Genomic DNA, 22,383 nt, shown 5'->3' on the forward strand with positions numbered 1-22,383 from the left:
TTGGACTATTCCAACGCAAGAGCGGGGGGACAGCTAACAGGGAGGCGGGCATAAGTGTCGGGCCGCGACGGCATAGAGAGGAGTTCCCGGGGTCTGGCTCTACTCCTCTGTCTGCCCCTCCTCCCTCCGAGTTCTCTGTCCTCTCCGTCTGATTCCTGAAAGAGGCTGCCTTTCCCTCCGTCTCGCTCCCCATCGATGATTTCCCCCATCCCTCCCACGCCACCAGCATTCTCTCCACCAATCAGAGACCCCCCCCCCCCCCCCCGGCCAAGTGAGGGCCTCGGATTGGTCCGTCTTCCCCACCTGGCACCGCGACGAGCGCTGACTGGTGCGGTCCGGAGCAACCGTCACCGCCACTTCCTCGTGCGGCGGAAGCCGGCCGGGCCGCGGCGGGGCGGGGGCGGCCGCCGGCAGCGGCGGCGCATGCGCATTCTCGCGGCCGCCTTCGCACGGAGGGGCCGGGCCGTGCGGGCGGGGGCGGCGGGGGCCCGCGGCCTGGCGCGGCCGGTGCGTGCCGTTGCCCAGCCGCTGTGGTGCGGTGCGACCGCCGCCATGCCCGGTAGGAACAAGGCGACGTCCAGCTACAGCTGCCCGGAGCTGACGGTGGGGCAGCAGGCCGGGGAGGGCGGCCGCGACGCCAGAGGCCGCTCGCCTCACGGGGAAGAGGAGGACGGCGGGGACATCGGTCCCGGCGCCAACCTCGGCGATCCCGACATCGTCAAGTCCCCCAGCGACCCCAAGCAGTACCGGTGAGGGCTGGCGGCGTCCAGCCTCCCCCCGGAGGCCGTGGGCCCGGGAAGGCTTAAGGGGAGGGTGGGAGGAGGACGAGCCGCTGCGGCTGGGGCAGCCCCCGGCTGGTCTCTGGGGCAGGCTGGGGCCTCCCCCCGCGCCTGGCCACGGAAATCCAGCCCCGCCCGGGGGGAGGAGGTGGGTGCGGGGCTGGGTGCGGGGCTGGGCGCCGGGCTGCCCCGCGTCCCCCGCGCACCGGCCACTCCAGCACGGCTGCACCCGCGGGTGCTTGAAGTCGGGCTCGTCTTGGTGACCGGGGGAATTAAGGGCCTCTCAGTGAAAAGTGGAGACTGGGGGCTCCCGGGTGTATTTATTCTGAAGGTGGGCTGTCTGCTTTGTGTGCAGTAATAGGCTTGGGGCTTGCATAGAAAGAAAAAAATCAGTACTTGTTCAAAGACTCTGCTGTGACACTATGTTTTCGAGGCACAGTGATATCAAATTGTTTGCAGCCCTCGTCCAGGCAGCTCTGTTCCGAAAGCGTGAAGCTGAAGTGTGAAATTAGGTTGAAGTACTACAGAGCAGATACCAACTTAAAAAAAGGCTGTTACTCTTCCCATTTTAGATGAGCTTCCAAGTTTTAACACAAATATGTCTGTGAGTTGAGACAAAAATTACTTTTATGCTGCCATTTTGCTTGTGTTTTCATTTGTATGTTTCTGAGTAATACCCCTGAAAGTGCCAAAACAGATCACCTTCCCTGAGCACAACCCACAGCGTCTGTGGCCTTCTCACAGTGGGAGACTCGGCTGAGAATGGCCAGCGGTGGTTGAGCTCTTTGGATGCTGTAAGGCAGTCATTCTTGAAGGGATGCTATTATGACTTCTTTCTGTTAGGCAGAAGATTATTTAGCACTTGTTAGAGACGCTTTTTTTTTTTTTTTTTAATCTTTACTCTCCATGACGTCTAATCTGTGCAGCCAGTGGAGAATCTGCCTAAGCCTAAGCCTGGAACTGAATTTTGGATTTGCAGTGACATTGGTTGGCAGTGAAATTCCCTGCTGGCTGCGTGAAGAGGCCTGTGCCCATTGGCTTAGGGAGAAACTTGCTCCCTCCCTTCTTGCCCTCCTTCCTTGCTGCTTCCTCTGGGTCTCTGCCTGCCTCTCCTGCTGGCATTCTTACACGTGCTGCTTTGCAGGAGGCTCGTCTTCCTGCAGAGTTCACAGCTACAGAGACTGCTAGCTTAGGAAAGTTCTGCCTTTACTACCTGAAGCAGCATGGTGATGAAGCTTGGGAGTCCCGTTGGAAACTGTCACTGGCTATCTATTTAGAGGCTCAGGAACCTCCTCTGCATGTAGAGAATTGGAGAGTGTCTTTGCTCATAGCATAGAATAAACTGATACCAGCATCTTCCAGAAGTCCTGCTCTTCGTGCCTAACAGATTTGTTCAGTTGGAAGCAGAGAGTCCCATCTTTTCAGACTGATTGCCATTTGTGGGAAGTTAGCCTTGCACAGAACAGACGCAAACATTACCCTTAGGAAGGAGAACTTCAGTGTGACTGGAAGTAAAGCAGACCTGTGTCCACTAACTATATACCAAACCTCTTAAGTAAATTTAATGGCAGATGATTTGATGATACATATACACTTTCTTCTCTGTTCATGCATCAGTGATTATGTATACTGGAGACCAGTCACAGTGGGCTTAATGTGACTATCTGGTGACATCGGTCTTAACTTAGCGCAAAATGTTATATTTTATCTTCTCAAATACAGTGGTCATAAAAATAAAGAGTTCTGACAGATTGCAGAATGTATTTTCACAAGTGAGTTTGTTGGGACAAAAATCACCGTCATAATCAAAGTTGGTTTTGTTCATTAGAGCTATGAGTGAGTAGTTATCTTTACTGAGTTTTCTTTACCAAAATGTATGTTTTATTTAAATCCATCCATATATGGAATTTCCTGAGCTTGTATTGCTTCTTTTGGGTAATTTGGGAAATTAAAACATTTCTCTAAGTGTTTACCGTGCATTGATACATATTTCAACATTTACTTAGCTGCTAAACAATTATCACTGATATAAGAAAAAAACTTGGCATGAGAACAATCCTGTTGAGACTTGTCCAGGGTGTTTAAAAAGTATCTTTAAGAATTTGAATTCTATTTTATATTTAAGCCTTATTTGTATCAATGCTTGTACAGTCTTTCAAAAAAGCAATTGGACTGCACTTCCTTCTGTTGCTACATTAAGTGATGGCATTTTTTGTCCTGTATTTTGCATACTGATTGATACTTATGTATTGATTACACTTGTCCTTTTTCATTGGACTGAAACATGGAAAAAGTAAAGAACACCTGTGTCAGTTGGTGCCTCTGCTCAGTAAAACCTAAACTGTTCTAGATTCTCCTGAAGTGAAATCTGATAGCCTTCAACAGCGGCTTAGTTTAATTGTTGCCTTGCTACTGGGTGCTTTCTGTCCTAGTATTTAACACCCACAAGCCTGAAGATGAGTAATGTAAAATTAGTATAATCCACTCCATTAGTTTAATGGAGGTATGTGGAAAGGATCAACAAGAGCTACGGGATACGCCTGGCTAAACAGCTTCATAGCAAATTGTTCTTCTGGCAGAATAGCACTATGCTGTTCTCTGCTTTCCGTGACTATCTGTTGATCGTAAGTATTCCTTATGGGCCATGAAAACCTGAAGACAACAGTTGCGTGGGGAGGTGAAGAAGATGGTGGTTGTGCTGGAAGACCTGCTGTAGCAGCGTTGACCTGTCACTGTCTGGGGCTCTTGCTCCGAGCTCTCCAGGGGCTGAAGTGCCCGAGTGTACGTTTTTAGGACCCCTGCTGTGCATTCAGAAGTGCTGCAGCTGCATAATGCAACATGTATATGGTGCAAACACATACAGCTGTTCCAGACTTGCAGAACTGTATGGATGATTAACTTTGTACCCAAACATTAGCATGGATCTAGTACTATCTGTACCTCCTGCAGTTAATCGTAGAATCTTTGCAAGTTATACACTATGTGCTGTAATTTAAATCAACAAAAATGCCATTGTGCTTTTGATTGGGACAAATTTGTACTGCTCAGCGGTCCTGCAGCAAGCAAAACAAGTGTGTTAATGATTATGAAACCCTGGCCCAGAGTAAGTGCTATCAGTTCCTGTTGGATGAGTGGTCGTAATTCATAAAAAACACAACTATTAAACATTTGTTCTTTAGCTCCTTTTCATAGATGGTAGTCCAAGAAGTGTGGTTTTTCCTTTGTCTCAGAACTGCTTAACTCTTGTCACAATCCCCCTTTACCTCTTTCCTCCAAATACGTCCCCATGAAATTCAGTTGGGAGGGAAGTATTCCGAGTAATTTGTTTCCAAGCTGGTCTGTGGTTTGCAGAGCCGTAGCAGGCGGCCTGTAGCTCTAGTAAAAAGTGAAACTTACACTGGCTTCATATTTTGAATTGGAATATTGATAATAGCACATGCTTTTATGGCTGGGAAACATTGAAATGGCGTAATGATAGCCATGAGTGAAACATGTGAGAAATTTCTTGTGAGAAACTTTGGGAACAGTGAAGCTGGAAAACACACAATGTGCCTTTCATTTTCCTTTTGGGTACTTACCGTGTACCTTGAGCTGGAAATCTGCTTTGAAATTTCTGCTACCTAATTACAACAGTGGCCACATTGCAAAGTTCTGGTCTGGTATAAACTTGCTGCGTAACTCAGATTTTTCTGTGAGGGTGGGATGTGATCATGGGTTTGTTTTATAACAGCAGGGGTTTTTTTGCTGGATCAGATACCACCTGTCTATATCACACTAGCTCTTAGGTTGAATCAAGTATTTTCTGGGTCCAGCATTCCTTCCTTTTTGCAGCTCAAGCTCCCAGAGGGGGTTGCTCTGGCTAATTTGACAAATTGTGACTGTCTATTCCTGATCTGATGTGAAAGTAATACTGCTGGGAGATCTTGTAGCACAACGCATTGGTGTTTGCAGCCCTCAGCCTGAAAAGTTGTAGAATGGGGCTAGACAGAGGGCTTGTGGGTTGTTATATATGTTGGTCGACAGCCAGCTGAATATGAGCCAGCAGTGTGCCCAGGTGGCCAAGAAGGCCAGTAGCATCCTGGCTTGTATCAGAAATAGTGTGGCCAGCAGGACCAGGGAAGTGATCATCCCCCTGTACTCGGCACTGGTGAGGCTGCACCTCGAGCACAGTGTTCAGTTTTGGGCCCCTCACTACAAGGAGGACATCGAGGTGCTGGAGCGTGTCCAAAGGGCAACAAAGCTGGTGAAGGGTCTAGAGCACAAGTCTTATGAGGAGCGGCTGAGGGAGCTGGGGTTGTTTAGCCTGGAGAAGAGGAGGCTGAGGGGAGACCTTATTGCTCTCTACAACTACCTGAAAGGAGGCTGTAGCGAGGTGGGGGTCAATCTCTTCTCCCAGGTAACAAGTGAGAGGACAAAAGGGAATGGCCTCAAGCTGCGCCAGGGGAGGTTTAGGTTGGATATTAGGAAAAACTTCTTCACTGAAAGGGTGGTCAGGCACTGGAACAGTGGTTGAGTCCCCATCCCTGGAGGTATTTAAAAGATGTGTAGATGTGGTTTTAGGGACATGATTTCATGGTGGACTTGGCAGTGCTAGGTTAATGCTTGGACTTGATGATCTTAAAGGTCTTTTCCAACCTAAACAATGATTTATATATATATATATATATATACACACACGCACACACACTTATATAAAAAATTCTGTGTACGTATACACACACACACATAGAGAACTCCGTGTATATTGCTTCTTGATAGCAACCCAACCAGCTCACTGTGACTTATTTTATTAAGCCTGCAGAGAAGATCTGTCCTTTCAAACACATCTGCTACGTCTGTGGACCCCATTTAATAGAAAGCATTGATAAAATCAAATAAAATGGAGTCTCTGGGGCCTGTTTAGAAGCAAAGACTAAGATCTTAATTCTGTCACATAATATATGTTTCCAAGAGCCTGAGAAGCATAACAAGCTATTGAAGTTTTGGTTTGCCTGTTCTGCCTACTTGAAGTTTTCTCTGAGTGGGTGCTAATAGCTTAAATATTTCACAGAGAGAGAAATAAAAGCCCAAATTGGTGTCCCTGACCTTATGGGGAGAAGGGCTTCTGCTACTACCTTGAATTGCTGCTTCCTTATTCTTATAGCTGTTGAATAGCAGAAGAGTGTGTTTACTTTCCCACTATAAAACTGTTCACCTTAGCTACCATTAGATTTTCATTAGGAAATCTCAGTTGAAGAGCACAGAGCTACTGTAGGAAATACAGAAATTTTTGTGATTCTGAAAATTCAGATTTGGGAAATGAGTGTATTTATGCAAATAATTGTTCTTTCAGGTATATCAAGCTGCAAAATGGCTTATGTGCACTTTTGATTTCGGATTTGAATTACCTGGATGGTGCCCCAGCTGCTTTATCTTCAGAGGAGGAGGAGGAGGAGGACAACGATGATGATGAATCTGAAGAGGAAAGTGATGAAGATGACGACTCTGGAGCTGAGATCGAAGATGGTAGAGAAGGTTTTGATGATGAGGACTGTGATGAGGGGGATGAGGGTGAGGACAATGATGGAGATAATGATGATTTCAATGATCCTGATGACAGTGAATTAGAAGAGCTAGCTGAAAAGGAAGAGACAAGAAAGAGAGGCTGTACAGAAAAGCAGGTATGTACTTAAAGCTGTAGGGTGAAAAAATACACAGTGAGCTTTCTTGTGCTCTGAAACCTTGTGATTAGGCATTCAGACTAGACCTTCTTTTTATCGTGCCTGTCCTGATTGATTTATCTTATACTTCTGTCATTTTTCTGAAGTGTTTCTTGAAGCAGCTTTTACTGAGAGTGTTATATTTTCTCTAGTCTGCAGCAGCCCTCTGCGTTGCTGTTGGCAGCTTCTCTGATCCCGAAGATCTGCCTGGATTAGCACACTTCCTGGAACATAGTATGTATCTGCTCCTATTTCATCTTCTCCAACTTCAGTGCAAAACGACTGCTACCTAGCTCTGAACTTGTGTAGTCTTTTAGTTATAATTTCTTATTTCAGCTACCCCAGAATTTCTTTTCATTAGCTAAATAAATTGGCATTTTTATAAAAATACTGATTTAGTAAGGAACTCTTAATATGCGAGAAGGTGTCTCATACTCTTTGGCAGGCTGTGCATTAAGATATACTTTTCTGTTATCCGTTAAACGGGGGGAAGCACGTTGCCTGTGTTTTTATAAACTACTCTGGAGCTACGGACCTTCATCTCTCTAGTAACGGATGATGAATTGGTAATACAGGCACAGAAAGCACATGAAGTTTCTGACCAGATGATCTTAAGATGCTGCTTTTGTCCGATTGAGGCTAATCATGCCTAGAAAGGCACTGTTATTTCCAGTCTATTTGGGCCTTCTTCTAAAGGCAGATTACACTGATTATGGGGCAAGTTACACAGTCTGTTGCTGTTTAGTAGTTAGCCTCTGCATGTGAGCTGTGGGTCAGTTGTAGGTAACACTGTGCTGAAGAGAGGTGGCTATAGCTGCAATTAATGTCATCAAATTCATGTCATCTTAGCAATTTTGCTGATTTTTGTTCCAGTGGTTTTTATGGGCAGCTTGAAGTACCCAGATGAGAATGGGTTTGATGCGTTTCTGAAGAAACACGGGGGCAGTGACAACGCTTCGACTGACTGTGAGCGGACAGTCTTCCAGTTTGATGTGCAGAGGAAGTACTTCAAAGAAGCGCTTGATAGGTAACTTCACATAAATGGTGATTAGGTGTTAATGAATGTTTGTATGTGCCTCAGGAGGTTGGGTGTAGCTGTTTAGTTCTTCATTTTGGAGTGATTAAGGCTGTTCCTGAACTTTATAGGTACTCCTACTACTGCAGAGGATATTGAATATAAGGATTTCCCTTTGGATATCTTACTGTATTTTGAGATAGTGCCTGTGTAGCTGCTGTGAGATTACTTAAGATCCACATGTAAGTCTTAATGCACGTGGCTTTTTGATTGTTTTACCACCCTTAAACTAGTAGCATTGATGACAGGAGAAATTTTATGCAGTGTGACAACTGTTCAGAGGGGAAGTGCTCCCAGAATCCCAGTGATTCACCTTTTGAAATATCTGTCCTGATAGAGTTAGTGGGGTTTTTTAAATTTTTTTGTTTGTTTGTTTCAAGTCTAATTCGTGGAAGTGGGTGGAAGGGCAGCCTGGAAAGTTATGATACAATGTGTGCCACAGAAGGATACATTTAACCCAATCCATGTTATTCAGTCAAGTATGTATCTTTTGCCAGAAAGTGTTTAGCTTGCCTTTCTGTGTGGTGGGATATGTTAGTGCAACAGAGCTCCACCTGTTGGCATGGTTTCCTTCAGTGATGGGAAATCACTCGTTCCTAGGGGCACGTCAGCCGAGTATTCCTGGTGCTGTAAAATACCTCAGGAGGAGAGTAGACTCCACTGTGAACTTACTTTTATCAAAATACGTTCCTATGATGATGCCAAGAACAAGTGTTTGCACATTTTACCAAGTATTGCCTAAATTTTACTTTACTGGGCCAAATTCAGCTTTCATTTGCAGATATTTCCAGCTTTTAGATGTTTAGAAGTGCAAAAGAATCAAGAAATATAATTGCGATCTGTCACAACAGCTCATTTAGTGGAGGGGAAACACAGAAATTACGAATTCTGTAGAACAGCATCTCATACAAAGATAAACAGATGCTGCTGATGATGTCATGCGCATTCAAGCACTTGTGGATCTAAAGAAATTGAAAGACATCACCTTTCAGTAGTCTGTAACTTAATGGGTCCTGTAGCCATAGAACTCTGTCAACAATGTATTACTGTTAACCTTTTGCTTCAACAGGTTCAGTGCATCATTAAAAAAAACCAACAAATAAAACAGAAGTATTAGATTCTCTGGCAGCCTTCTGCAGAGTCTCCATTCGTTGCCGATTTGTCCTGTTCCATTGTTCTGCTCTCTATGGGTACAGGAGAAGATACGTATCTGGATGACAATGCTGACTTTTATAGTAGATAATAAAATTGTAAAGGATATAAAAACTTATGTTTCAGGACATAAATCAACAATTTGTTGCCTGGAGTTAGGAAGAAACTTTCCCTATGATCACATTGTTCCTAATCAACAACTGAGGATTTCCTCTGAGGCATCTGATACTGGTCCCTGTTAGAGCGAGGAACCAGATTAGATGGATCGCTCGTCTGATCTGGTATGATCGTTCTTAGGATGTAAAGGCAGATACTCCTGCATCCATTAGTGTCATACCCTACTGTAGCCAACCAATTCATTCCTACTCTATGGAGCATGGGAGCCCTGCCCTTTGGTTTTTGATGCTATCACAAACCTGGCTTTTATCTTTCCTTAAGACAGGACAGTCAAGAGTGACATAACTTGTAGTAAGGCGAGCAACGTTATAAACTAAAAATAGTGGATGTTGGTTTTAATTGTTGTTTTTTTTGCCCTAGCTTAATAGACACTGAAGAAAAGCATATGAATTTTTCTGTTTCGTAGGTGGGCACAATTCTTCATTCACCCGCTAATGATCAGGGATGCAATAGATCGAGAAGTCGAGGCTGTAGACAGTGGTAAGAGTATCTTTTTCTGTGTGTTTAGCCCATCTCCTTAAAGAAATAAATAGTGAACAACATGCCTATAGCTCCGGCATAGTTCCAGTGCTCTCTCCAGTCCTCTGTGAAGTAAATACAATAAGTTGAGGTCATTGTGCTTGTGTCCTTATTCTAACACCTTAATAACTACACATTTGCTTCACAGAAGGAAATTGAACCTGGCATAGAAGTCAGTGGAGCATTCACTTGATTTTCTAGTATGTTATGAATACTTCCAGGCTGCCTATAAAACTTCACTGTTTTAGAAAAAAAACGTTATTGGCAGATATACTAACTGGTTCAAATATATATTCCAAGTCTTCTTCATCTGTCCTCTGACAAGGAAAACTGAGCAATTTGATATTTGAATTTAAATAAGTGTCGGTATAAACAAGGACCTGTCTTTGAGTTAAGGTGTGGTTTCTTCAACAGCTTAAGCCAATTTACTCCTGCACTTGCACTGCCTTCATCATGCAGATCCACTCCTTCCCTTGTACTGACACTGTAGTAATGAGCTGCTGAGTAAACTGTGTCAGCTTGATGAACTGACTGGGGACTAACCCAGCCAAAATAATTACTTTACAGCTCTCTTGTGCATGTTTCTTATTACCAGCAAAAACGGGAACAGGAAAATGCAGTTCGAGAGGGTGAATTCTTGATTTTGGCAGAATCCCATATTTAGATTAGTGTAAACTGATTGTAAAACTACATTTCTGGAAACTATCTTGCTCGGCTTTCAATTTCTTATTTCATTATTAGGCTAGAAATTGTTCTATGTGATATATGGGAGAAGCAGGTTTGTAATTGTTCTCTGGCCCTTTCTGCAGGGCCTGACTCTGTAGAATATTGATGGCCTTGTGTTCCCATTAAATTTATCAGATTGAGAGCATTCAGATGGGACAGGCTGGGGCTTTACATACTTCCCCTCCTTATCCCTTTCTGTACTTCTCAGCAATGAGCTATGGTTTTCATCTTGACTTATATTCATTACTGCTAGCAAGTCCTGTTTCTTATCCTATTTCGCTACTTCATCGTACATTAAAACAAAACTATTTCAGTCTACATCTGTGTGGTATGTCTCCTTTTCAGTTTGGGTGGGTTTTTTGCTTTGTTTTGTTTTGTGGGAACATGGCCTCAAATTTTGATGCATGCCACTGCAAATTCTTTAAATTAACAGAGTATCAGCTAGCAAGACCCTCTGATGCAAACAGAAAGGAGATGCTGTTTGGGAGTCTTGCCAGGCCTGGACATCCTATGAAGAAATTTTTTTGGGGTAAGTTCTGAATTTATGTTATAAAGTGGTGATAATACTTAAACTTTTAACCACTTAAAAGATGCACTAACATGAGCTTTCTTATCACAGCAAACGCTAGCCTTGCTCAGAAGTATTAGAGCAATTATTCACTTTACAGTAAAATGTTTGGGAATAAAAGCAGCTGTCTGCTTCTTAAGCTACTTTTCATTCTGGTACTGCTTTCTGCTGATGTTAAAGCTAGGTTGCCCTAGGCGTATAATCATGTAACTTTCTGTTAATGTAAAGGTGGTGCTCTCTGAGTCATCTCTGTCTTGCTTAAGCTTGTTTTTTGCTATTAAAATTTCCTGGAAAAAGAAAGTATTTCTGGATTTGTGTGTGAGGAGGCTTTTCAAAGTAAATAATTCACTGTCGAACTTGCAGAAGTAGACCTTCACAGCCATGTGAGCGGAGCAAAAGGGAAATTTGTCCTCCCTCCCTCTTCTGAACAATACAGAGTCCTAGCTCCCTCACCCTCGTGATGCTGGTGAGCATGTAAATTGCAGTGTGATGGGTAGTAGAGTTAGCCAGCTTTGAAATATAGATAATTTTTATAAAGTTCTGTAGTGACATGTACTGAACATCATATTTTCCTCTCTTTTTCCCTCCCCTGTTCTGCAAGTTCCATTGGTGAGGGAATAGCTGGCAACACAGTGAGCTGTGCAGTACACAGTATGGGTGATCTGATAATGCAACAGGACTCTGTCCTTCCTTGTCATAGAAATATCAACTGTCCTTAGAATAGGAACTAGAAATTGGAAGATACTAAATTTCACTTGACATTCCTTTAACTCCAAATTTCTATTAGGTATTTTTAATGTGCTTACCATGACTAGACTCAGTGCCAGGAGAAGAAAAGAAATTCTCGGTATATCTGGTCTTGATATAACCAATGTCTGGCTAACTAACCACCTTTTAATGTTTACAGGTAATGCGGATACACTCAAACATGAGCCTAAAATGAATAATATTGATACCTACACCAGACTGAGGGACTTCTGGCAGCGCCATTACTCTGCTCACTACATGACTTTAGTTGTCCAATCTAAAGGTAACATCAGTTGTTCCTTAAAAACAGGCTCGTTGCTGCTGTTGGTGTAGTGCTTTGGGCACCAGTTCAGCTGTAGCCCAAGCCGTTTTAGTGGGTTGTCCAGTCCTGCAGGAGGTATTTGTATGTAGATTTTAGCCTGGTTTCCAAATGAAACTTGAGCAATTGTGCTGTGTTATTAGAGTCAGACCACTTAAATGACTGAATGCTGCTGGTTTCTCTGCCATCAACAGTGAACCTCCACAGAAAATAACGGGGAGACTGAGGCTGGGTCTTCCAGTTGTCTTGTTCTGTTTGGGGCTCTTTCAAAAGAGGTCTTAAAATAAAACGCATTTTTCTAGGAAGAGTAGAGATTCTAAGGTTTTTCCCTGTAGACTGAAAAATTCTGTGCGAATGGAATTGAGTTTCGTTTCAGCAAAGAACTTCGGACCTATGGGTCATTTCTGCTGAGAATAAAAGAAAGAAATTTCTTAAAAGTTAAGCATGCAGTAGAGACCTGTGCTGAAAATACTTAGTGTGTATTCAAGTTAGGTTGTGTGCATTCAAGTTAGGGGTTTTGTTGAATGCTAAAACTGATTGCAGTTCCCATCTGTAAAATGGAGATGGTAATAACAGAGGTGGTAATTCTTTTCTTCTCCTATGCTTTGCTTTTCTGTCTAGACTGTAAAATTCTTAGGGCATCGAATGCCTCTTGAATAATTGTTTATGTAGTGATGGCTTGTAATGTTGTTTCTTTTGGTGATTGGGAATAAAAGCATGGGGACTGATAGCCAGCCAGGTCAACTTTGTATTTCTCTCTCTGTTAAAACAAAAGAAACTGTGAGTCCTGTTCCCTCCCCCCCCTTGCATTTTTGTTGTTGTTGTTTAGCATATACCGCATCGCTTTTGGAATACAGAATGCTCGCTTAGACAAGCAATCTCCGATCGGTCGTTTTAAAAAAATTACACTTCTGGTTCTTGATGCATTGCCTTTAGGAAAAAGGATGGGGAGAAGGAATTCTTAGCACTGTTAGGACTGCGTTTAGGTGTGAAAACTGCTACGTATGTTCTGGACGTAGAGGGATGGAATGAGTCTAGCAAGTACTGGTGATTTTGTAGATCCGTAAGCTGGTAATTCCTTTTCACAGTCACACTAGATACTACTGAACTTTAAATCCCAGTTGTATCCACCTGAGATTTCAGCAGTATATACAAAACCAGAGCTATGACCAAAGATGTAGTTCAGTGAATATTAAGAATTGGCTCAAACCAACAGCTTTGAAGCTTATAATTTAGAACTTTGCAATTTTAAAATATACTGACTTGCAGCCTCTTTAAAATAACTGAACTGGTGAGATAAGATAAAGAATTTGTCTTAGATCTTCAGGAAATTACATTTCTGGCTTTCTTTTTTCCTCTCCTTATTAGAAACACTGGATACATTGGAAAAGTGGGTGACGGAAATCTTCTCTGAGATCCCAAATAAGTAAGATTCTTTTGATCCATAAAGGCATTACAAATTATAAAATTATCTGTTCTTAAAATGACTGTTTTTAAAAAGCATCCCTTACTGGAGAAGCTAAGGAAATTAACATTTGTTAATTAACATCCTTATCCAGAAAAAAATGGGCAACTTTGGAAATTAAAGACTGGCATTAGTTGTTTCAGAAAGACTTTGTTTATGCTTAACAATTATTTAGCCTGCAAGCTTTGTCGTGCTAACTTGCAGGAGCGTTTGCTTAATATGTACTGATACCTTGATTTTATGATAAATCATTCAAACCTAGATTACCATTTTACATTTCTTATCTTTGCTTTATGTCAAAAGTAATTAGCAGCAAAATAAATTAAGACCATATCTTGAATTCAAGTGTCATCCTCAGGGTGGCAACTGGTTAGAACTTGATCTTTTTTAATAATTCACTCCCATGTGCTGTCTAAAAATGGGGTTCTGCAAAAGCTTTACTAACTTGAAAAGCATTTTATTTCCCCTTTCATTTTCTGCTTTTGCAAGGTGTTTATTTCTGTGGTGCATGGAAATGTGCTTGTGAAAGTCTAATGCCATACAGAGACACATTGGTCTCTCCCGACCCGCCTCCTTCCCCACAAGACAACCCATCAGGATTCTGTGAATCCAGGGCCAGCTCAGGAAGTTGTTCACTGTGCCTGGCTTTCCTTTCCCCTGTTACAAAAGCAAGCTTGTTATTGTTACCGCCTTGGACAGAGGAGAGGGCGGAGTTGAAGGGGTATCTGAATCTTGGGTAATTACTCTGTTTTGTGGGCTGAGCGCAACTGAATGCCAGGTTGCCTTCCACTTTGGGCTGGGTGGATCCTGGGCTGCACCCTTTGTTAAGGGCCATTTTCTGGTTGCCTGGTGTACCGCCTCTGTCACGTCAGAGCTATGGATGCATACATCTTGTGATTATCTCAGTGTAGCCTTGAATCCTTGCCAGTAACATCATACTTTAATTTTGCTTTTAAGTGGTTTACCCAAACCCAGCTTTGGCCATCTGACTCAGCCTTTTGACACACCAGAATTTCACAAGCTTTACAGAGGTAAGTAAAATACATTTGTTTAAATGTTTTGAATACCTAGCTTCATATTTTCTCTGTGTGATCCAGATACTTTGTAGAATAATTCTGTGCGGTTCTGAATAACTTTTAACCACTCTTTCTGCATTATGTAAAATTTCTTATCTATGTCTAATCATATATATTTATATTCAATAAATTTATTTGTGTTCAGTTGTTCCGATCAGGAAAGTTCATTCATTGAGTATCACTTGGGCGCTTCCCCCACAAGAACAGTATTACAGGTATGGTGGTGCTGCATTTTACTTCTACTATCTTTGTTGTGAATAATTTATTGACTTTCACAACAAACCAAAGCATCTCATTTATTTGTGTTACAGGTTACTTTGGTTCAGCTAGGGGAATGTTTTTTAGATGAATTAAGCTGATGCAGATATGGTTCCTTTTATAAATTGAGTAGAATTAGTACACAGCTGATTTAACGTCATTCCTCACTGACTCAGATCAGTCATTACGTTCTGAACTCCCACGTTTTTAGCTTATTATCCTAATGCTGCCTGAAAATGCAAAACTTCCCATGAAAAAATAGTCAGTGTATATTTTAGTAATTTGTCTCGTGATTTGAGTTCTTTCTGTGAAACGTATTGCGTCCTGGCATTTAATCTCCTTCAAATTTTCTTTTAGGGTGAAGCCTCTCCATTATATTTCCTGGTTGGTGGGACACGAAGGCAAAGGCAGCGTTCTTTCTTTCCTTAGGAAAAAGTATGTATTTTTTAAGCATAGTTATTAAATGCTTTGCTATCATTAAAATAAAGGCAAACTCTATTTTATGTATATGTATTTTCTATATATATAAAAACAGGTCAAGTCTGCCTTTTTGTGTCAGCATTTTTTAGTGATATTCTTTAAATTGATGATAGACACAAGTAAGAAATAAGTAGTTTTTGGTCTGTGATCCATGGATCAGCAGTATCTGTGACTGATCTTTAAGAGATATGGAAAAAGTAACTTAGCTTTTTCACTGTTTTTCTTAAATTCTGTATCCTGAGGTTCACATCTTCATGTTGGAAAAGCTTTGTGTAAACTGTAAACGGATTGAAAGCCATTGAAGTAAAGCTATGATATGCTAATTGTAACTAAGCTGAAATAAAGCTGAAATGAGTAATTAATAAGTACCTTTAACTCTTCCATAGATTTTGGGCTCTTGCGTTATATGGAGGAAATGGTGAGACAGGATTTGAACAGAACTCCACTTACTCCATCTTCAGCATTTCTGTGACTTTAACCGATGAAGGTTACAAGCACTTCTATGAGGTATGGTTTACTGCAACTTGATTTTCTTACTGTTTTCCTAATGTCTGGAAAAATTAATCTGTTCCTTTCTGTCTGCAGGTGGCCCATGTTGTATTTCAGTATGTGAAGATGCTGCAGAAAAGAGGGCCAGATAAAAGGCAAGTGTTTGCCCCTACATCAGATATTTGCAAGATTGTCCTTCTCCATTAGCCTTTTATTTGTAGTGTTTGCACTTTCTGTGGAGTTACTAGGGCATAAACAGTGAGTCAGTAGTAAAGCTTGTCTGTGTGGGAAACGTATCCGTTTAAAAAAGTTTAAAAATGAATTTGCTAAATGTTTATGCTTGTTTCTTGGTGCTTTTAGTCTGACTTACTGTGATCTGATTTCTGATTTTAATAAGCTGAACTAGTGTAGATGTTAGGTGCAGTTTTGTGTTTAAATAAATTTGTGAGCCAAATCTGCCGAAGTCAGGACTGTGGTGTTCTGGTGTTAGCCTTTATGTTAATTTGGTATCAGATTTTGACTCTTTGTAGTTAAGTCTCTTCGTCTTCGGAAAATAGCAGAACTTTCTGCCAATTGAGAAATGCCCTTTTGTATGGAAGGGAAGGGTGTGTCATACTGGCTTCTGTGTCTTGTACCTGAATGAATCACTGAACTCACCCCAGATGCCTTTCCTAGAAGACTGCTTTTTTTCAGATTCTCGATAAATGTTGTGGAATAACGGAGGAAATCCACTTTTATTCTCTCCTCCCTCCTTTGCAGAATATGGGAAGAAATCCAGAAGATTGAAGCTAATGAATTTCACTACCAGGAACAGGTATTCATCCACTGTTTTGAGTTGATATAGGTAAACCATAAAAAGGATTTCTTTTTCATTTTGAAACACATTTTCAAAGTTCTGTTCAACCAGAAACAGATTATGCACTTAATGAGGCTGTATTTTGGTGAAAGAATTTGTATTCTACGCAGAGAAATATGGTGACTTTTTCCTTATCAGAATTAAATGTTACTTTTTTCATTCTCTACCTGGTAAGTAGGCTGTTTCTCAGTTTTAATCATTAGGCCCTTGTGTGTGAAGTTCTGTGCCCATTAATAGTGCTCTGCAAATTGCTTGGGGCTTTTCAGTATTTTTGCCTAATTTCACTTCTTTTAAGCTGTTTTGGCACTGCTGATTTCTGGGAATAGAAAAGCAGCGTTGCGTGAAAGGTGTGGCTTGCTGGTGACCTGGCCTCACAAAGGCTGGGATGCTATGACCCCCTTGTCTGCTGTTACAACATCACACAGTTAAATGTGGTTTTGTGCCAAGTCTTCCTTGGCTTACTGAAATAGCAATTAGCAAAAATCTTACTTGTTTTTATTAAAGATAAAGAAGGGAACACAATTTAGATAATTTGAGAAGCCTCACTTCATTGACTTTCTTACTCTCGCTACGTTTAGCCATGTTCTGTTTCTTATTGGGTAACTTGGTTTTTTTGAATGGCACTAAAATTTCCTTTTGGGAAAACAGATCCATATACTACATGTATGGCTTGAAAGCATCACTGAAGTTGGTTGGTTTCTTTAAGGTACACAGGTGCAGGAAGGAGAAAAAAAAAGAATAGGAAATACTGAAATTAGCATTTTTTTCTTTCCGGATGCTCCAAGTATTTTCAGACACTCTTAAGACCCGTCACTCTGCTGTGAGCATCAGGATGTTAGAAATGTCATTTTTAGCAAATCCTTGCATCTGTAGCTCTGCCTTCAAAATAGCATATGGAGGATATTGAGTGTCTCGAGTGGCCTTTGAATAGCAGAAGTGCTATTTGCAAGTGATACAGACAGCGAGGACTGCTGCCAGCAACCCCAAGTGACAGATAACAGAGCGGTGGATTTCTTTGGCAGGAACAAGTTTACACTGATTTACCAGTGCATTTTTTTTAATGCCACGTGGCGATTTTTTTAGTGGAATACAACTTTTATGACTTTGTTAGCAAAGTTCAAGTATTACAAGATTACAACAGACTGCCTTTTCCTAACAAAAGCTTTCCCCAGAACAGCAGAGAAGAACTAAAAATGCGTGAAGGATGGCTATTTAGTATATTGGACGTAACAGGAATGAATGTCTGTTGCCCTACGTACAGATTTATGATTCTGTCTTTAATCATTGCCAGCAGAGGTTGTCCAGTTTGAAGCCTGACATTTTCATCAAAGTGAAGCTATTTAGTCCTGAAAGTTCTTACTAGTCGTCTTGGTTCTTTTTAGTACTCCCAGCCAGAATTTTGTGTTCCCCAAAACTGTTACTGCTCTAACAGGCTATGTACTTCCCAGTATCAAGCCAGGTGGGGATAGAAGACACCCGAGTTTACACTAGGGAAATACCTGCTGTTAAGAGTCCTGCCTTTTTGGCCAGTTGATTTTGAGTGATCGTTAAGAGGTTACTGACAGTCCAGGGATTTAACTCAGAAAGTAAGGAACAGAGATATGTGTGTGCTTTGTGACAAGGTTGTGCATCTTAGGGACAGACGAATGACTTAGTCATGGCACCTCACTCTTCTGGTTGATGGAAAGAGCTGGTACGTGGCCATCCTAAAGAACAGTGGTCACAAGAGGCATGGTTTTGGCATAAGCAGTTATGTGCCCCAAGAGAGGTTTAATGTTTCCTCAGGTGTACAGTGTCTTAAGAAATTCTTGGTCATGTTTTCCACTACATCTATAAGACACAGATGTGTCAAACTTACCTCTTTTTAGGCAAACTGTGGTTTATATCTGGACCCAGAATCTTTACAGTATGATGCTGGCTGGTTCAAAAAAAACCCAAAAGCACTCAGCAAGAAGCTCTCCACTAGGTGGTCTTACACTGTTAAAAGGCAATCTATACTTTCATGTCTGAAGAGGAGAATCTCGTCTTCCTCATGGTGTACATCATGGCCGAGAACTTAGGAAAGGAGCAGAATCGGAGATACTCATGCAGCAGCAGCAGTTCCTTGGCTTGCTCTTTCCAGGTTCCAGATCACTTTAAATCTTGAATTGCAGGACTCTGCTTGCATTCCCCGGAGGCAAGGAGTGCGTTCTACTGGGTCTTTAACCTAGGAGGTTTAATGACTAAACTGGATGCTCAAGGTTCCTTCTACAAAGATGATGTGTCTGACATTTCAGGATTCTCAAAGGAATCCTGAGCATTAGATATGGTTATTAAATATATTTAGTTTAATAACTGAAACTAAATGCCGTAACAAGCACAGCATGCAACTCATGCTCAACATACCTGACCAGTCAAGCTCTTCTCAGAACAGAAAACTGATATTTTAGTTTTCTGATTATGTGAAAAATAGCTTGCTTTATTTGCTTACAGACAGATCCAGTTGACTATGTGGAAAGCCTTTGTGAGAACATGCAGTTATTTCAGAAGGAGGATTTTCTGACGGGAGACCAGCTCTTGTTTGAATACAAGCCTGAGGTAAATGTTCTTTGAACTCTGATTACATGTTTTGATGTAAGGAAACGAGGGGCATACTGTATAATATAGGCATATATATAGGCATTTATAATTAGGCATAATACAGGCACAGGTTTTGTATTAATGGAAGCACTCTTTTTATATTCAGAAATCAAATCTCCTTCTTTGTAAGCTTGTTATGTCTTGTTCTTCCTATGTTCAGACTGAGAAGTCTTTGCTGGGTCAGGCAGAGCCAGAGTTGCATTTGAACTGAAGTATTGTCTTGACCTTGCAGATCATTGCTGATGCCCTTAACCAGCTCAGTCCTCAGAGAGCCAACCTCGTTTTGCTGTCCGCTGCCAACGAAGGCCAGTGTCATCTAAAAGAGAGGTGGTTCGGAACGCAATACAGTATGGAAGGTAAAACAACAGCAGAAACTTAGAGAATGTCTGATTCGTGCAGCAGAGATATTAAAAGGGTGACAACACAAAATACAACCACACGGAAGTAGGGAAATGAATCCTCAGTGCTAAACTGACCTCATCATTCGTCAAATACTCTGTCCTACTCAGTAATTGTTCTTTGTTTGGTATCAGTTGATTCCCACTCCCTAGTTTACAATTGTTTTAGGAGGTGGGAATCCCAGCGAGCCCTCCTCTTGGCTGCCATTCAAGTCCTGAACAGGGAAAAGAACACGAACAATGAAGGACAGGGCGTGTTGGTAGCTGGATTACTAATGCAGGCAGGCTTGATTTACTTTTTAATAGAACTGCTTCAGTCCTGCTCCAGGGGAGTTCGCAGGAAGGGATTTAGAAAGATTCGTGATGAACCAGGTGACATTAAGAAACTCCTATTGTACTGCAAATCTTCATGGCGATAGCTAAGAGATGGTGAGATGACTGGTCTAGGAAATAGGATAGCATTACCTTCCTGTTGAACTAAATGCATTTCATGTTTTTTAATAGATATTGACAAGTACTGGAGTGATTTATGGGCCAGTGACTTTGAGTTAAATCAGGATTTACACCTTCCAGAAGAAAACAAATACATAGGTAAGGCATCTGAGCATGAGTGAAATCTTCCCCCGATAACTTATTTGAGAATTTTCTGCGGCTTAGAAACAATCTTTAATTTCCATCTGAACATCAACCTGGTTTTGCAAGTTAAAAAATATGGGAGCTCTGTTCACCTGAATTTTATTTAATATTCTTTTATTTATTTATAAGAACTGAGTTTCTCTAAGGTGTAGATTTCTAGATCATATAGCCATAACAGCGCAGGCCTCACACAATGAGTGAGAGTTAACACAGGGCTCCGGACACCCGAGAAGAGCGATTTTATTTGCTTAATCCTGCTGTTTTTGAAAGCATCTAAATACCATCTGTCTTTGTTGCCAAAACCAAATGAAAATAAACCCATAACTTGTATCCTGGATGGAATGCAACATCATCATTTCTGCACTGCTTCTCAGCCGCTATTCTGTTGTGAAACTGAAAAATAAATGTTCTTTGGGTCCAGGGAAGCACTATCGTGTATAATTTGGCAAATGGGGAGGGGGCAGGATTTATTTGTTTGATAATTTTGAAGACTTTCATGCATGTGGCCTGGCTGTGTCTGTGAGACCTACTAACTTCTGGTTTTGGTTTGGTTTTTCTTTCTGTTAGCCACTGACTTTGCTTTGAAAGTTGCTGACTGCCCTGAGACAGAATATCCAGTCAAAACACTAAGCACACAACAAGGCTGTCTCTGGTACAGGAAGGATGATAAATTCAAAATCCCCAAAGGTAAATGCCTTAGGGCTTTCCAAAGAATAGGAAGTCCCTGTTTTTACCAGCTGGAATTTATTTGAAAGCAAATAACCCGTGATAGTGTCCACCATTTAAATTCCATGGTCCTTTTGATATGTTTATGAGCTACAATAAAAGAGAAGCAGGTAAACTACCTGGCAACAAAGAAACCCTGCTGATACCTCAGGTTAAAAAGTGGAATCACTGAAATACACTGACTTCTGAATGTGTCTGACTGCGAACAGAATTTGGCAGACAGAATATGATACTGAGACAAGGGCTTGAAAATGAAGGAACGCATTCATTAGAAAAGACTATAGTCTGTTCTACAGAAAGAGAAAAATATAGTCTGGGTCTGAGACAAATGTGGAAAATATATTGCTGCTTTCAAGCAGAATTTTTAGTGTCTGTTAAACAGATGTTTTGTGGAGTTTTCTTTTTCCATTTGCATTGATCGCACTGTGAGAATTAGTATTCTGCAAAGCACAGCTTTGTGTTTTCTAATATTTGGTATTTTTAAAGGAAGATTTTGGAGTGAAAAAGAGAAGATGTTTGATGATGACTTAATATAAGCAAAAATATGTTCTTATAGCTGAATGACCATTTTCATTAGACTCAAATTGTGACCAAAGAACAACCTGATGGAAATATATTTGACTTTAGAAAGCTGTCACTTTTTATACAATTGCTCGTTTAAGTTTCTTTTTCCCCCACCAGGTTATGTTCGATTCCATCTGATCTCTCCGTTGATACAACAGTCTGCAGAGAAGTAAGGATTACGTTATTTATGCTTATCTTGCAGAGTAACTAAATTACCATACCTAGTGAAAAAGAGAGATTAAACTGGAATAGAATGAGGCTTCCTTTTCTCATGTTTTTACACTTTCCTTGTGGTTTTATCTGTAGTTTGGCGAGGATGTTTCTGCAGCAGGTGGCTACTGTAGCACACAGATGCATAGGAGTTTCATTACTTTCAAAAATAGCAGCAGCAGTGCACATACCAGAAGGAAGTGCTTAGAGAAGGAATCGGTCCTGAAAAGAGCAGTCCACAGTCGTGTCCTGAACCAGCAGCTTGGGAGCCTGTAGGAGCAGGTGAAGAGACTATGGGCAGCATTTAGAATCCAACTGCTCATTAGACAGACCTCAAGATTATAGCTCCGCACATGCTGTGCTTCTGCTAGTCTTAGGCTAGCATTGCCATTTGTAACAAATTTCGTAGTGCTATTATCATAAGCCTGCCGAGACCTGCACAAGTAATGTTTTGGGAAAGCCTTTATAAATCCGTTTTCATCTTTGTTAGTTTGAACTTTGAACTGGAATCCAGGCAATAACAAAAATCTGAAAGCACGGACTGCAGTTTCCACTTTGTGTAGTCTAATTTGCTATAGCTTATTATCTTTTTTTATCTTGATAAATAGTCATCTCCTTACTCAAGTCTTCAGCAGAACTGAGGCCATCTGTCCCCCGTTCCTTTACACAAAGTGTAATAATCTCATTTGCTGTGATTATTCAATGTTTTGAGCATTGGCATGTTACAATGTGCATTCCTACCTTGAAGAAATCTTAAATTATGTGAAGCTGGAATCTTATTGCAAAGAATAGTTGAATGTTAAAATAATTGCTAAGTAGTGTCATGTGCTTTCTGGACAAAGGGA

The 22,383-nt window shown here is 41.3% G+C and overlaps 1 protein-coding gene across 1 annotated transcript in view; it reads left to right on the forward strand.

The window, feature by feature from the left end:
• The first annotated feature begins 408 nt into the window (after positions 1 to 408).
• Positions 409 to 22,383, forward strand: part of NRDC (nardilysin convertase) — a 29,939-nt gene continuing 7,964 nt past the window's right edge. The window contains exons 1-19 of the mRNA XM_009461343.2: positions 409 to 749; positions 6,112 to 6,439; positions 6,631 to 6,712; positions 7,352 to 7,505; positions 9,289 to 9,362; positions 10,561 to 10,656; positions 11,603 to 11,725; positions 13,130 to 13,187; positions 14,184 to 14,257; positions 14,448 to 14,517; positions 14,918 to 14,995; positions 15,427 to 15,547; positions 15,626 to 15,684; positions 16,289 to 16,343; positions 18,858 to 18,962; positions 19,237 to 19,360; positions 19,907 to 19,993; positions 20,606 to 20,725; positions 21,446 to 21,497. Coding sequence (XP_009459618.2) covers positions 424 to 749; positions 6,112 to 6,439; positions 6,631 to 6,712; positions 7,352 to 7,505; positions 9,289 to 9,362; positions 10,561 to 10,656; positions 11,603 to 11,725; positions 13,130 to 13,187; positions 14,184 to 14,257; positions 14,448 to 14,517; positions 14,918 to 14,995; positions 15,427 to 15,547; positions 15,626 to 15,684; positions 16,289 to 16,343; positions 18,858 to 18,962; positions 19,237 to 19,360; positions 19,907 to 19,993; positions 20,606 to 20,725; positions 21,446 to 21,497 — 2,186 coding nt within the window. The 5' untranslated portion in view covers positions 409 to 423. The remainder of the gene's footprint in view (positions 750 to 6,111; positions 6,440 to 6,630; positions 6,713 to 7,351; positions 7,506 to 9,288; positions 9,363 to 10,560; positions 10,657 to 11,602; positions 11,726 to 13,129; positions 13,188 to 14,183; positions 14,258 to 14,447; positions 14,518 to 14,917; positions 14,996 to 15,426; positions 15,548 to 15,625; positions 15,685 to 16,288; positions 16,344 to 18,857; positions 18,963 to 19,236; positions 19,361 to 19,906; positions 19,994 to 20,605; positions 20,726 to 21,445; positions 21,498 to 22,383) is intronic.

Source organism: Nipponia nippon, unplaced genomic scaffold, assembly GCF_047370975.1.
Source record: "Nipponia nippon isolate SJK-2023a ecotype South Korea unplaced genomic scaffold, ASM4737097v1 scaffold_5, whole genome shotgun sequence".
NCBI classification, from domain to species: Eukaryota; Metazoa; Chordata; class Aves; order Pelecaniformes; family Threskiornithidae; genus Nipponia; species Nipponia nippon.